The sequence below is a fragment of the Agelaius tricolor genome, unplaced genomic scaffold (assembly GCF_023055355.1).
Source record: "Agelaius tricolor isolate 1412-34295 unplaced genomic scaffold, bAgeTri1.0.p SCAF_1, whole genome shotgun sequence".
Classification (NCBI taxonomy): domain Eukaryota; kingdom Metazoa; phylum Chordata; class Aves; order Passeriformes; family Icteridae; genus Agelaius; species Agelaius tricolor.
The window spans coordinates 28324798-28341058 of NW_027269261.1; the positions used below are offsets into that span (position 1 = coordinate 28324798).

At 40.0% G+C, this 16261-nt stretch overlaps 1 protein-coding gene across 1 annotated transcript in view; it reads right to left on the bottom strand.

Annotated features, from left to right (window-relative positions):
• PLB1 (phospholipase B1) overlaps positions 1 to 9931 on the bottom strand; it is a 66911-nt gene extending 56980 nt beyond the window's left edge. The window contains exons 1-7 of the mRNA XM_071427988.1: positions 9737 to 9931; positions 9184 to 9246; positions 7802 to 7884; positions 6950 to 6961; positions 5373 to 5436; positions 4626 to 4730; positions 3059 to 3148 (exon numbers count right to left, since the gene is read on the bottom strand). Of these exons, the coding sequence (XP_071284089.1) occupies positions 3059 to 3148; positions 4626 to 4730; positions 5373 to 5436; positions 6950 to 6961; positions 7802 to 7884; positions 9184 to 9246; positions 9737 to 9823 (504 nt within the window). The 5' untranslated portion in view covers positions 9824 to 9931. The remainder of the gene's footprint in view (positions 1 to 3058; positions 3149 to 4625; positions 4731 to 5372; positions 5437 to 6949; positions 6962 to 7801; positions 7885 to 9183; positions 9247 to 9736) is intronic.
• Positions 9932 to 16261: the final 6330 nt, after the last annotated feature.

Below are 16261 nucleotides of genomic sequence, written 5' to 3' on the forward strand. Positions count from 1 at the left end.
TCCCTCAGTGCATGTCTGCTCAGCTTGGCACCACCAGCTGCCAGGACCAGCAGCCTGCACAAGAAACAGGATGCAAGGAACTGGAAAATACAACAGCAGCAGGCTTGATGTCACCAATACACTCTGTGCAGGAATGCTACATTCTATTTTGATTCTTCTGTCAATGAAAATAATGGGAAAATTCAGAGAAATAGAGAAGATGCTTACAGAGTTTCTATTCTTTGAGAGAAACATTTGAAGAAATAGTCTGCTTTTTTTTTTTGGGCGGGGGAGGGGAGGGGGCAATAAAACTAATTTCCCCGAAATGTGCAAAATAATTTAAGTACAAAAATAAAAAAAGTCAAGCTCAGAGAAAAGGAAAAGATACATTGGGATACTTTCCCATCCTCCTAGAAAGAAACAAAGTAGCTATTTACTCCCATTCTTAAAAGAAAATATACTCCAACACCAAATCATCCCTCAAAAGATGGGATAAATACAATACAGTATTTCTTGACTAGAAATTAAGTTCAAACAGGTATTAGACACTTGCATGTGTTGGGAGTTGGGTGACAAGAACAAATTTCTCCAGAAGGCAGTAAGTTCCAGCTGGCTTAGACACACTGCTCTCCCAGCACAGACTGACAGCTCCCATGCGCTCAGCTGCACAGTCCTGGTCAGGGAATAGGGCACCAGGGCTGTATTGTGGCCACCAACCCTCCCCTGAATTCTAGCACATCTGTCATGCAGGCACTCAGTGTGGGTCTGCTCTGGTACTCAGCAGAGGCAGCACAAACCCCTGAACAAAGAACAGAGAGGCACAGGCAGCCTCCTGCAGTGCTGTTCACTTTTGGGTTCTTGCCTGGTTTACCTTCTCTTTTGGCTGCAGGATAGGCTTGGGTTTTGTTTCCATAACACAAAAAAGTGCCAAAAGACAAGAACTCCTCTCTCCTACTTATGAAGATCTTTACATACATAAATGGGGCTTTGCCCTCAGATATATGTCCAGAGGTAAAATTGAATAATTTTGGCAATGCCTACTACGATCAGGCTCTCCGTGGTAAACATCAAAGCTGTCCAACTACACAGCCAACCTCTCTCAGCTTTTCCAATGCCATGTATCTGACTGTTCTCTGGTGTGCTTAGCATATGAATTGCATTTGTCCTAAAGAGTTAGAACAGTTTTGGTCAAATATCCAGCCCTGCCTAGGACTAAGCCTTAGAACATGATGGCTCAGCTTCTCCTCAGGCAGGCTGAAGTGCAGCCCTAAGGCCAATTGCCACTAGATTTTCAAGGTTTTGCCCTTTGGCCAATAAGCAGGTAATTATTCCAGGAAAGAGGTTGGTACCAAGCCTCAAAACAAGGTCCTGACAGCCTGGCAGAGAGCAGGAGAAGGTAAACCTCTGAATGCAGTTTCATTCAGAGGTTCAATGCTATGTTTCCAGGTCCACAAGTCACGATTCTTGATTTTCTATCAGCTTCCAAGACTGTTATGGGTTTTTTTTTAATTTTTAAAGAAGTCAGCCTAAACAGTTGGCTAGGTTTCCCAGGAAACTGGAGAGACCTTTATCAGGCGAGGACACCTGCTAGTCCTTTTTATGCTGAACACATCTTTCATATCTTCTTTTACATCACAGCAGAATACAGGCAGACAAGGCAATCACAGGCAGACAAAGAAGCAACCCTGAAAGGCTCCTTTCTGATGATTGCTACTGTACTCTGAAAAGTCCACTTAATCAAAGAGAAGTCATGACAAGAGATGGCAAAATGAGTTGAGGGAATTGTTACCACACAGTCTTCCTTCAAACCAGTGGCAAAATGTGGGTTTGCTACATTTTGCTCCTCCTCCAGCTCACCTAGGCTGTCCTCTCACTAGAGGGATCACCTCACACTGAGTAAAAACACTGAAATAAAGCAAAGCAGGTATTTGTCTCCCTTGTGACAATGCTTTGGTTCTGGTGGCTCCACAGCACGCTCGCTGCCCAAGTCTGGATAACTGGCCCTGACGCAGCCAGCCTTATAAGCACAGCTTCATATTGCTTACGGTTTTTCATCTCTGCTGTTTTCACAAAATGCTCCTGGGCAATTAGAGTGACAAGAATAGAGTAACATGCCACAGAATGGGTTGCTAAAGGACAGAGCAGAGAAGGACAAATAAAGTCTGTGCAGAAAAGGATTAGAGACAAAAAAATGAAACAGAGGGCATCTATTTATGATGGAAGAACTGAGGTAGGAACTGTGACATCATCACAAGGCATATCACAGATAACAGCAAAGGAGATAGACTTGGAACATGGCTGTTCCAAGGTTACCACTGCAATAGGTTATCAGCTTTTGACTCCTTGGCTCCTACTAACTTTAACTAAAAGATAACATATTTTATTAAAAGTGACTGTACTATTCTTGTAGATACATCATCTGGTGACGATAGAAGTCTCTAATAGAAGCCTCTTCCTGCAAATTCTGCTTCTTTAAATTATATGGGCTACAACAGCATTATTACTGCTTAAAGGTAGCATAAAAGAAAACAGCTGGATAGGACATCCAACTCTAGAGGATATAACAAGAGCTCCTCAAGTTTGTCTATCCCCTTTTCACTATGAGCAACAGCAGCACAAAGATGATGGAGAAGGAGGAGACAGCAGTATAAGACTCATTAGTACAGCATGGTGGGGGATGCAGGATAGAGGAGAGTAGACAGGAGTATAATTGCTGTAATCTCAGGTTAGGACAAGCCTCAGTCATCCTGTGTTCTGCTGTCAAAGAAGTAAGATTAGCAAAACCAGAATCTGTCACAGCTCATTTAGTCCATGAGGCTTCCCAAAGGGCTACTTTGAAAACCTTTCTAAAAAGTTCTTAGTAGAAAGTAGCAGCAGAGTGAGATTTGTCTTGGAAGTGTAGGGCATTTAGCGTTATTCAAAAGCAGCCTCCCTGCACAACTGAGGATAGCAGTCATGGGATAATTTGTGTATTCTTCCTTCCCCTGCCTCTTTGCTACTCAAAGCCTGGCTTGTGCAGGGTTGCTACTAGTCATCCAGACCAAGTTCAGCAAGAAACAGTCTCTGTAGTACTGCTTACCATGTTGTTCCAGAGGCCCACAGCCATGAAAATGCAATCTTCCAAAATCTCCACTTGTGTCTTTGATGTGGTAATCAAATCATCCTTGCCCTGAAAGGGAAAGTACTTTAAGCATCATAAAATAATCAAGAGTGTGGAAAGATTAGTTATTCAGTGACAGAAGCTCTCAACCCATAAAAAAATATCCATATTCACAATGAAATCAATCTTTGGTATTCTCATTAAGCCCCTTGCCACTGATCCCAGTTACTACTGGTGTGTCAAGATAGAAAGATGCTGTTTTTGTAAATGATTGCTGCACATCAACAGGACAAGAAGAGCAGAGCAACAACACAACATGATCACAATAGTGACACACAGTAGAGCAGGAATACACAGAAGTGAATACATGAATCATTTGGAATAAACAACACTTCTAGTTTATACATGCCTTTAAAGATTAGAAACATGCAGAATTTGTCTTAAGTGAGCATGCTGAATTTTAAATGAAATGTAACTGCTGGAAGAGTTTGGAAGGTTACACATGGTGGCCTGCAGGCATACCACAAATCAGAAGAAATAAAGAATCCACCTATGACACATGATAGTATTTAAAGAAATAATAGAGCAAATTACTGACAGAAAAACTAATGGCATGAAAGTTAGAAGACTGCTATTTGCATAGGGACCAGTCATCTACAAAAAAAGCCTGGCAAAAGATGACCCCAGTAGCAACAAGAAGATTTTGCAAGACAGAAAATCCTTTGTTTTCCTGGAAGAAGAATTTCTTCTCCCAATTCACTTTGTTCTGATACTGATCTGAGGTGAGCAATGGAATTACCTCAAATTCATGAAGTTATTATCTTGATGCTTAAAACCCCAGACCATGAGTCATTATCAACCTATTTTACAAAAAACCACCTAATGTGATGGATTTTGATACCACACTCCAAGTGAGCCATTCTCCAGAAAGTTATATTCTCCCTAAGATCTTCGTTGCCAGATCTTAGACAACCTTGACCTTTCAACTTCCCTTTAAGGACCACTTATAGCAAAACCATGCCTGACATCCTAGGCAATCCCATCTTCATTCCCTACTGCCTACACCAGGAAAAAAGTCTGAGTTCCCAGACTCATTGCAGGGAAATAACTGTACTTGCCAACATAGTTAAAGTTTACAAACACCTTTAACTTTTGTCCCTCTAACCTTTCTAAATACATCACATTACCCACTTTTTTTTTGCTTTTGTTGTCAAACACCTGAGCATAAACAGGAATGAATATGATGGTGACTACAAAGATATAGAAAAATCAGCAGCACTGACAGCTTCAGACACTTGCAACTTTAGGTGCAGAGCTGCCAAAGCTTGATTTATCCTGAGGCATAGCATTCAAAAACACAGGATGTCTGACTGGTGCTGTTTAAATCAAGTTCCACTCTCAGGACTTCTGTGTCTGATCCTGAGGTATGTTCTTCCTGTGCCTGACTACCCTTATTTTGCAGAATTACACAGCCTAGGACAGGAAAGCCGGCTGAATATTGCACTCAGTCTCATTCAGAAAGATGGAGCAGCTTGAGTTTACTCACCAGTCTGAGGAGCAGATTTCTTCCTTGGAGAGGAGGCTGAAGAACAACAGTGAAGTCATCCTTTTGATCAAACCTCTCAGACTCCAATAGTTTTTCCAAAGCATCCTAAATAGACAACCATTTAATGAGATAAGTATAATTGGGTAGAGAGTGTAATGTATGTGTGATTCATCAGGGCTTAAAGTACATTCAAATTATCCCCATCCCTAATAAACCACAGAAATAAAATTGTGTATTCCAGAACAAACACAGTAATTTAACGAAATCTTGTTACACAACAACTGGAAAATCCTTGTAGCTATAAGAAAAATGGTTTGCCATCATTTTCTTTGAAAGGGCAGCCAGCTTAGCAAGGCAATGAAGTGTCATGTTTGTTGCCATCTTAGCATGTTTAAAAGAAACTCTAGTAGCATAACTGTCTTTGTCTTAAAAGAAAATTTCCCTCTTCTAAATGATGTGGCATTTTACTGGACAAGATGGATCATTTCTCTGAAGGGATATGAAAAATCCTAGGTTGCCAAAAGTTATGCAGACATTTAAAACTTAAAGAGATATTAAGATAGAACTTATTGCCAATATTCCTGAGGTAAGAAATGGGATTGGGATTGCTATGGATATGTGATAGAAAGGCTGTGACTCAACTTCCTCACTGCTATTCCTCCCTTATCTCCTTGCTTCAGGCCAATCTGGCAAATGAATAGACATGTCTAGCAATATGAGAGCCAAAAAACACAGAAGATGCCATACCTGATAGGACCACCTCAGTACGTTATCATGTAATGTGGAGTGTTCAATATAATTGCACTGATTCCTGCAGAAAATAATTAAAAACACCAAAGACATTATGAACTTTTGATAAACCAAGTGGATATCATGAATTCTTTTAAGCCACTGACAAGCACATACTAAAGAGTAAATTGTTTTATTTGTAGAAAAGGCTACATGGAACACGCTAATTTTTGATATAAACATAGAATGGCATATATTCCCATATCCAGAGCTCTGTATCTCTTTTTGATTTGAAAGCCTAGTCAGTTGACAAGTATGCCAGACTTAGATTAGCACAGGATCTCACAAGCTAGCAACATGCTCAAGCTTAAAATAACAGCTGCACTGGTTTTCAAACATTTTCCTCCCTGTAGCCACACAGGAAAATTGAACAAACTCAAAATACTTCCACAGGAACTTTTTCTTTAGTATTTGACTTGAAAACCTGCATCTAGAAATGTGGATGGAAGTTGCAGAAGGTTATACATGCTAAAGGAGGATTGGCACTGTCAGATTTATGATCTGCAAGGTGAGATGGTATACTGCACATTTTGAAGCTAGTTGGAGAATTCTGAGAGTTCCTAAAGGTGTAGATGGGAACAATATAAGATACATATAAGATTAGTCAGATTCCAGCAAAATACACTCCCTTGAAATTTCCTGGAAGGACTGGAATCTGAAAAAGTTTCTGGGGGGTTGCAGATATAAGCAATAAGTATGTGTCAGGATCCTTTTCACAGAGCTCTAGCTAAACCCATAAAATGAGAGTTTTCTGATAAAATGATATTAACACTGCTGGTGAGTGAAAGAAATATGAATTCAGGACCAGTATCTTACCCAAGCCTAACAAAGGAACCTCATAAAATACATGAAGAGAGTTATATGCCTAAAAATAGAGTTCATGCATTACTTTGAGTGCAGATGCTTCTAGTTAGTAAGAAATTAGTAAAGGAGGGAACTTTATGTTCCTATTATGTCCCAAACTTCAGTGCCTAAAGTTAAGGCAAGGGACTGAAAGTGTCAACCACCATTATCTTCTTTGATTCTTGAAATTTCTCATTTTGGTATGGATTTGTATTTTTCTCTCAAAGCACAGTTCATAATGACAACTTAGTAATCAAATGCTGGAGGTCCTTATCTGGGACTGGATCTGGGACTGAGGTCATCTAACAAACTAGTGGGAACTGTGTTTATCAACCAGATAAACACAGCCACGAGAACATGCTGACAATAAGAAAGCAAATTGCCTTAAGTACAAAAGGAAATATAATAATTCCTCAGAGGAAAAAAAATAGATCCATTTCATTTTATTTTTAAGGTCTTCAATACATGGCAAGGCCCATATTCCTAAACACATCTTTTTCACATTTCTCACATTTTACTCCTTCATGTTTGTGCAGGAGAAATAAGCTAGAGTGCTTCATACAGCCACTTTTGACAAAGAAATCCTCTCCTCTCCTTGTATTTGTTAAGTACATGGTTACACAGCAGCCAGACCTCTTCCCCTGTTCCATCAGAACATCTCCAAGGTTGTATACTTGTAAAGCTTGTGAAACACTTCAGGATGACTATATTAGTACATATGGTGTCCTATGCAACGAGCACAGGGAAAAAAAATTACTGTGGAGTAAGACAAAGTGTAATCTCACCAGCTGTAAACTACTCTGTCATAGCTGCTCATGTGCACACTCCTACTCCATGCTAAATCAGGACACAAACTACTCGTGCTTTTGTTACAAAGTACTGAACAAGACAGAGAAATAGATGCAGTTACCATAAGGAACTGACAACTTGGATATTCTCTACCCTAGCATACCCTAAGCTCAAGTGGAATCTTTCCAATAGCCTAATAATGTCCTTTAAAATCAGTTGCTCATTTTGTGAACATTGATATGTAGAAATATAAACTTTTGAAGCACCTACAGAGGTTCTGATTTGAGAGTTGCAGAACAAAAGTATCGCTGAGTAAAAAACTGAGGGTAGCTAGATGATGCAGTTTTGTGACTATAATCTACGTGCTGGGTCTGGCTGGGATGGAGTTAACTTTCTTCAGAACAGCCCATATGGTGCTGTGTTTTGGATTTGTGGCTAAAACTGTTGATAACAAACCAGTGCTTTGGCTCTTGGTGAACAGTGCTTGTACAGCATTGAGGCTTTCTCTTTTCCCTTCCTTAACTCTGACCCAATATTTAAATATGCTGTCCAATTTGATAGGATTAAAAGCACTAGCTTCCTAGTAAAAATACATCTTTCAGAGAATCTGAATCTTAAAATCTTTCACATACTTTTGTATTAAGGGCAGAAAAACAGTTCAGCAGATTGTATTTCAGTCAAAGTCAGTGCATATACGTAGGTATTTGTTGAACATCAGCAGGACACAGTGACAAAAAGTTAAAGAAACCTGTTACCTGGCATTACTGTAATCTTGGCATGCAAGAGAGGCAGTTGTGAGTTCAGTGGAATCCACTAGATTTACGAAGGCCTTGGGAACCTGCAGTGATAAAGTAGAAATTATTCATGCTAGATTTGCAATTAAAGATCAGCAAGCAGCAATTATAGTAAATTACATCTACAACTTCACGTGTATTACTTCTGGCCTAGGATTCTGCCTACATAAAATCAATTACCAAAGTCTTTGCCAATTCTGTCCTGAACCCTGATCCTATGCCTGCTATCTAGGATCATCATTTATGAAGTACTTGTGACCATGCTTTCTTGACTGAGACACAGCAATTCATTTTACATAACCAAAATGGCCACCAGCCAACTAAACTGAACTCAAATGAACTTGGGACTACCATTTTTCTGGCAACATAGCAATGCAAAGCTGGGGATGAAACATCCTGCATAACAGCACAAGCACTCATGCAACACACCACACCTCTCCCCCGTGCAGAAAGCAGCTTTTCATTTACATAATGATATTTCACTTTCACAAGTGCACATAAACAGATTCTGGAAATAATAGTGGAGAGAATCTGAAGAAAATGTGTGGGTGGAATTTCCCCCATACACAACATTTGTCGAAGTCAGCTGGAGAAAAACGAGTGGTTGTGGTCTGATGCAACCAGACTGTAGCAGGTTTAGAATATGCTGTAGGCCTTCAATGCAGCAAAACAAAATTAATGGAAGATGCTATTGAAATAATTCAGTTAAACAGTTTATAGTCTGCTTTAGTAGAAATCTATCCTCATCTAGTCTACTATCATTAGTAGACCAAGACACAGTGCAGAATGCTTCCCAGAAACCATCCTAGGTAAGCAGATAATTCTTAGCTCAGCCAGCTAGAAGACCTTTAGAAAGGCTGAGATTCTTAAATTAACACAAAATAGGAAAAAAAGGTCTATTACATATATTTTAATGGATGTTTTCCTGGTCTGTAAAAGTCATCACCAGGGAGTTGGCAGCCTATACACTGCCTAGGTGTTCCACACCAGTAATTAGATAGCAGTTCCTTTGACCAACAGCCCTGTTAAACATAACTTTCAGACCTAGACAGATGTACTCCAATTTTCACAGAAATAATTTTTAAAATACCCAAAGATTGAGTGGTACGTTAGCTTGTGTTGCAAAACAGAGCAGTTACCCATCCACCCTTTCTGTTTGTATGCGCCAGCTTTTTAAAAACGGGAGTAAAACACTTAGTGAAAACAAACAGATCCAGTGGGTTGATGTTAATGAGACTGGTGTTCTAAGTCATGTGAAGAGTGATACAAGCTCTAGTCTAGTAGGGGAGACTGGAAAAATACACAAAGGACTCAGCTATTCAGGGTTGATGAATACATCTTACCTTCTTATACAAAAAATCCAAGACCTCTTTAAGTTTTTCCAGGTTTTCTGATATGCAGTTCTTCTGTAAATGAGATTAGAAAGGCCATCAAGATTAGTAGAAAAAAGTTACTCATTTCCTAAAAGTCACAAACTCTGTGTATTGAGCTGTGTACTGAAGGGTTATTAAGAATCATTCTATTCTAAATTCAGCCTTAGCCAGCAACAAGTAAATAACACGGGAACAAGTCTTGTAATTTATGCCTATAAATAGAGAACTTGACATACAGTAAAAAAAAAAAAAAAAAGACAGGGATAGAGAAGAAAAGTATCTTTATACTTGAAGGTGGAAAACAGCTGTTCTACTAAGACATCTCAGACTAGGGATGGCAAATTAAGTACAGATGTTTATAAATTTAAAACACATTGTATGCCAGGAGCTTACATCATTGGATCGAGGCATCCCAGAAACCCAGACCTAACTACTCCTTTGGTTCCCTATGGCAGAGAGCAGAGTATGGGAAAGTGTCTTAACTACCTGCTTTGACTGCTAAACCACCCCACAAAGCACTTACCAGTTGTGTGGAAGCATAGGAGGAACATGAGGTTTCAGCACTAAAAAACACTGTGATCAGCTTCCAGTCATTTTGGAAGTCCATCATCTGGGAGAAAAAAAATAAAGGAATCTGATGACAGGTGATCTATTTGCTATTTTCCTCTCTCATGCACAATTTGCTGTAGGTTCAAAATCAGCAAGACCTAGCAGTAGTCCATGGCCCAATCCTGGACATTTTGGTCCCTTCCATTTGACAAACCACCCAGCTTTTCCTTAGAGGACACAGCAAATGGATGGTTAGGCATCAAGTGCTGCAATTAAAGTTGAACACAAAGCTCAGGATAGAGCCTGAAATTGCTGCCGTAGGAGACTCTGATGGAAAAGATGGGCATGGACAGCTTGGCACAGAATTTGATATTGTCTCTTTCCATCACTGCTGCAGCTTGCCAACAGGATTACTGTACATGACCTGCTGAGAAGAGGTCACACTAGTGGGACAAAGACCGGAATAAAAAATCTGAGAGCTAGAGCCCTGCTCAGCTGTGCTGTGTTTATTAGGCAATGCTGTACAATCCTGAAAAGCCTTGGTTAGAACCACACAGTTTCACAAACATACATGCTAAATCCCTGTAGAGCAAAGCAACAGCAGAATTGCCTTGGCAATTACATTTTCCCATTATTTCAAGACTATTTTACAAAATAACATCATGGTTAAGAATAAAGGAGAAATGAATGCTTAAAGCTCCAGGATGGGACCTAAAAAGCACTCAGCCATAAGTGATAATTCAAGCTCTCATCAGCATCACCAAAACATATTTAGGTCTTTATTGGCCTTTTTGAAAATATGTTCCTAAAAGACCAAAAAGGAACTGAAGAGACAAATACTGAGAATTATTATTTTGGGTTGACTTCTCAGAAACACTGGCACAGTTACAGAGTGTAGCTAGCAGAACACTCACATCTTTAGCCAACAGAAAGCAAATATACTGGCTTCCCTACCAAGCTCTTCAGTTGCTTTGACAAAAGTAAAAAAGGTGAGATACTTCCAGAACAAAACTCTGCACTTGAAAAGCACAGAACTGATTCTTATTTACAACAGAAAGACTGAAGCCCGTTAACCTCAAGAAATGGCATTTTCTGTTTCAAAAGTTTTTTGAGTGCTGTTTAAGTATTAAGCCACTTTTGTGCCTTTTTCTGCTTCAACACCACACTTTCTGAATTGTTCTGTCCTTTAAACAAACCTGATCCACTTTCATGAGCTCCACTATTTCTTCAGCTTGATGCAGGAGGTCTCTGAAAAGAAGAAAGGAAGAGAAAAATTATGAAGGCATCAGTGATGTTAAAGCTTTGGCTGATTTTTACTATTGAATCAAACAACTTTTGAGGATTCAGGTTGGATTAATCTTTTCTCTCCTAAATGTGTTCAGATTAGACAATTGACTGTGCTACCCAGAGAGCTTTGGGTAATTAGTCCATATTCAGCTACCTGACTTTCAGACATGTGCACTTAGATAAAAAGAGCAGCTTAGTAGGCACACCTCAACTTCTATTTGAGCCAAAAATTTGTTTTGCAGCTATAAAAGAGACCTGATGGTAACTCAGATGATACAGACCCCAAAGCAGGGCTTTGTTCCTCCTCATTCTGACGGGTGCCAATTGAGCCACAATGACAGCCTCTGCCAGAAGTGAGCACAGCATCAAAGATTTCCATCCTTCCCCTTGTACACCAACTGCCCAGCCAAAAGCCCCTCAGACTCACCTGGCTTGATTGTCTGGCATCTCTCCTGCTGTGCCAGGTGGAGGGGACACATGTAGGACCGAGGGGTTGAAGGTGCTAATGAGAGCTGAATGACACACACAGGTTAGGAGATTTCTGCAGCCAAAAGACTGCTACTCTGCTGATTCCTTAAACACAGCTGAACTAAAACAGCACCAGAACCTGTAAAGTCTGAGGATCTCTTGGCAAGCATGAGAGGTATGCCCAAGCCCCTCTGCAGCTGTTTTTCTTGGTTCTATTCCTCACCTTGTTAAGTGAAGGCTTGATGTCTGAGTTTGGCTCCAGACTCAGCTCAAAAACCTCTGTCCCCATCTCATGTCAGCCACAAGTATTGTAAGTGGGCTTAAATAGAGGCAGCTATAGAAATGAAGTTTTGGGGAAAGGCTATACAGGGAGACTCATAAAACACCAATGAGTTGCCATGTTTTAAACCCCTTTTACAGGGAAATAGATGTCACACACCAAGGGATTAAGATACTAGGAAGATGATGTAGAGGGCAGGACCCTGGAGCTATATATTACACAGCATTTCAGTGGGCATGAAACTTTTACTTGCAATACCCTGTAAGCAAGTAAAGGCTGCCTTCAGAGACAGCCAACAGGCAACAAATTCCCAGATGTGGCTCATCTATGGCAGTCCCAGTATAAATTCTAAGCACATGGCAGTTCTGGGCAGGCAAACCCACACAAGACTTCACTGGGCCAGCAAAGGCCACAAGCACACACCAGCAGAGACTGTGTAGTGGGTAGAAGTAAGAGGCCAAAAACCCCTGCTGGGCATTTAAGAATCTTGCAGCAGTCTGTCACACCCCTTCTTCACTGCTGTTTGTCTACCCAGACAGTCTCTTTAAAGCCATCATGGATAACCCAAGCTGGCTGAACTCATGTCCCCAGGTGCACCACTCCTCAGGCTTCCCTGACACCCCTGCAGTGTGCCTGTGCTGCACCTGCTCTGCAGCCCAGCAGAACCCTGGAGCTCCTGCCAGAGAGCTGTTAAATTAATTTGCTGAAGTTCTAGTGTGACAGCAAGACGCACCTGCTAAAGTTGCCATGCTTAGTTCAAGGAAGTTCTTTCCTGTACTATAGAAAGGGAAGAGAAAACAGGAAGTTTCTGTTATTCCATTTCTCAAAGAAAAATTATATTACAGCACAGCCTCGATTTCTTATTAGTTATGCTGCATCTCAGAGTGAAATTCATGGCAGCTGTTGCAAGTAAGAATGGGGCCTTTCTTTCCCAAAACTGTTGTGTCATCAGCTACTGCTGAGTAAGAACATCTCAGCAGACGTCTCAGATCTCAATTTTTTGTCTCTTTATCCTCTGCATGTTGCCATACTTGTGCTTGCTTATACATAGGTATAAGTGATGCAGGGGCCTGTGTGTATACTCACATATAAGTGGACACAGATGTTTTAAAAAAACTTAGTCTTTAAAGTTTATCTGTGCAGTGCTAAATCCTCATCTGGAAGGCTGTGACTCAAAAGATCTGCACAGACCTGCAGCTACAAGGTTTAGCCATATGTTCACTCATTGATTTGGATCTGATAAAGGGGCATGGAAGAAGGAAATGGCATAAAGCTTACCCATGAAGCACTGGGAATCAGCCAAGCAAATTGAGTATCAGTAGTCCAGGATATCTGGACTACTGAGTTCTTTCTTAGCTCTGATAAATCCCTGCTTTCTAATCTCTAACTAGCGCATTATTATATTTACTGCCTAGGATTTATCACACAGCAATGATTCTTAATCAAGGATATTGCAACTCTAAAGTAATTCTATATCCTGCATAAGTACAAAAATTTGTTACCAAAGGACAGGAAAAGTTTCAGTGTCTCAAAATCCTTTCTATTTTACATAGGCTTTTTTCCTCCCTTCTATAAAACAATAAAAAAATTGCTTGGGCCTAGCTCCTGCACTGTGATGCTAGAGAGATTAGGATAATGAAACTTATAAAAGCTAAGTATTAATTCTTACCTTTGGAGTAAATCCTCACCAGATCCTGGTGTCTGTGAACAAAGAAGCAATAAGAATAAAATTAATTAAAGTGTAAACTAGAGCTAGATATGCTGTTCCCCTACCTGTTACAGATAGTATTATTTTCTACATACTCTTTTCCATTGTGTTGTTATCACTCACAGACTTCAATTATTTTCCAGAACTTCCCTATTACAATGCATTTTCATGATCTGGTAATCCTTTCTTAGTTACTGTTTTCATTAATGATTTTTTTACAAATGGCTTAAAACAGAATTTGTTTCATTGAAATCAAATTCCATAAAACAAAATGCTATTCTAGACCAAATTTCTCTGGATCTATTCCTACTCCTTTTCAACAAGGGACATGACCTGAAGTCATTTAGATAATTTACATAGATGGCACTCAGCAGAAGAGTGTCTGTTAAAAAGAAACTACATCAATAGAGGAACTTCACTGATTTCAGAGAGTTTAATGAGGAAACAGTGACAGAGATGTTTGCTCTAGGAAAGCAAACATTCCCTAAAAGATGATCATTTACATGTTTTTCTATGACACCCCCACAAGCAACAAGGAAACCAGCACAAAGAAGACTTGTTCCAAAGGGCCATGCACCTAATATGGGTGAAGCACCCTTGCATTCAGGACAATAATTTTTTTCAAAAGAGAGAGGTACTCACAAGGAGTCCAGAAGTGCTGATTTTGTAAAGGAAAATATGATATAGTTATGGATACCATCTCAAATTTGATAGTTGTTTTGTAATGAGGGAGACTCTCCCCCATTTCTCACAGTCACAGCCTCCCCAGTGGCTTTCAATTTTTAGTCTACAGTCATTTTTACACTTCCTCAAAGCTTGAGAATTGTGGTTAAATTCTTTTAATTGGGCCTCAAATCAGTTTCAGATATTCACTTCCAACTATTAAGACAAATAAAGATCATCCAAATCTAACTATATTATTACAGGCAGGAGAACTTTACCCACTGATCTATACAGCAGAAACATATCTTTGTGATTCTTGGAGACCTTCTGCCTTGTAGGTAGGAAACCAGTTTCTACAGAAAACACTTGAGGAGGTGGAAAATCTACTACATTTCTCAACAATTTGTATTTGTTCCAGTTTGAATTTTCCCAGCATCTTCTTCCAGTTATTCAATCTGTTATGCTCATTGTTAGGAAAATCCATGCACTCTAATCAAATATCATGGTTCTCTGCAAGAGCACTGTGATCACATTTCCTCCTGCACGAAGTCAGCTGGCTATTTTTAGACACAGGGTACATTGGAACACTGAACAGCAGGTATTTCCAGCCATTTTTTCACCAGAAGTCTTTGATGCTTGTGGAAAGACTGAAGTCCTGAACACCCTGAGACCCCAAACTACATCATCAGCTGACTTCATCATCACAACGGAGGAAATGGGTCACATTCAGCACATTTCCTGCTTGTACTTACTCTTTGTAAACTTCCTATTGCAGTGACTGCTTTAATGTCAGCTGGCCTTAGAGCATGAACTGCAGAAAAGCAAAAGATTTCAGGTTACAAGAAAACCCAAAACAGTAACCCCAAAAGAAAGTCACATTCACCAGTATAGTCAAAGAAAGTTGGCTAAAATGGTAACAAGTTTAAACTTGTTTGTATAGAACTTTTAAACAAGTTTATACTGATTGCTTTGATTGGAGGTTTTAAACTAGTCAGAAAGCATGAGAAACATTACTCAGGTGTTCAGCAAATACTTTGAGTGTTCAGAGGCACTGAAATGCTCAACCATCAAGCTAGAAAAGATCAAAAAATGCTGCTGGGAATGATCGAAGTAATAGTGACATCCTCAATCACCAGCTGAAGAAACAAAAGTAGAAAAGTAATCACAAGTGGAACAAAAAGCTAAGGAGTTTATAGAGCCCAGCTCCACTTCAGTCAATCCCATACACAGGCATCCCCACAAACAGCTGATTTCTGCCCCAGCCCATTCTCAAATAATTTTGTGAGGGAAAGCCTCTGCAGAGACAATATCAAACACAAACCTGAAGATGAAGGGGTCTCAGGGAATGTCACCTGCTCACATGAAAACTGCAAGCTTCTTAGAGCCTTAGACATAAACAAATAAATATGGTTGATTGCTTAGATCTAACAAGGAAATTTGTTGAATGAGGGGTCCTACAGGCTCCATTCTCACACTAACCAAGATTTTACTCATGTAAACAACTTTAAAGAACAATTACCCCTCTGTTAGAAATACATGGGAACACAGATCTGGACAGCTGCATTTTCAGTTAACTCTTCTACAACTTTACACTTTCTGCTCAGTTTTCTTACTGGTTGTCACAGAACTGGGCCTGAGCAAACAATGAAATGTGCTGAACACATCCTGCCACATCCATTGCTGCAGTGACTGCTTAATCTGGAAGAGGTCATATGGACAGCTACTGCAGTCATCTCTGTGTGCCAAGGGGCACCCAATTGAAGGGGCACCCAAATGACTCAACAAAACCTCTCCAATACACAACAGGAAAGGCAGAATGAACCAATTCTGGCACCTTAACAACACCTGGCCAGGTGATCAGAGAAGGCAAGGATGTGAGTGATGTTATTCACTCAGCATGAGAGACAGCTCAGTACCAGCAGGAATATTGTTTAATGCCATCCTATATCCTTATGGCAGGCACAGCCCACCATCAAGTTCTTTAAAGGGACATGAAAGGCAATCCTTGTCTCCCCAGGTGACTTGGCAAGGGCTTCCCTCATCACAATGACCATGAGTGGCTGTCTGACCATCCCTAAAGGTGAAACTTATAT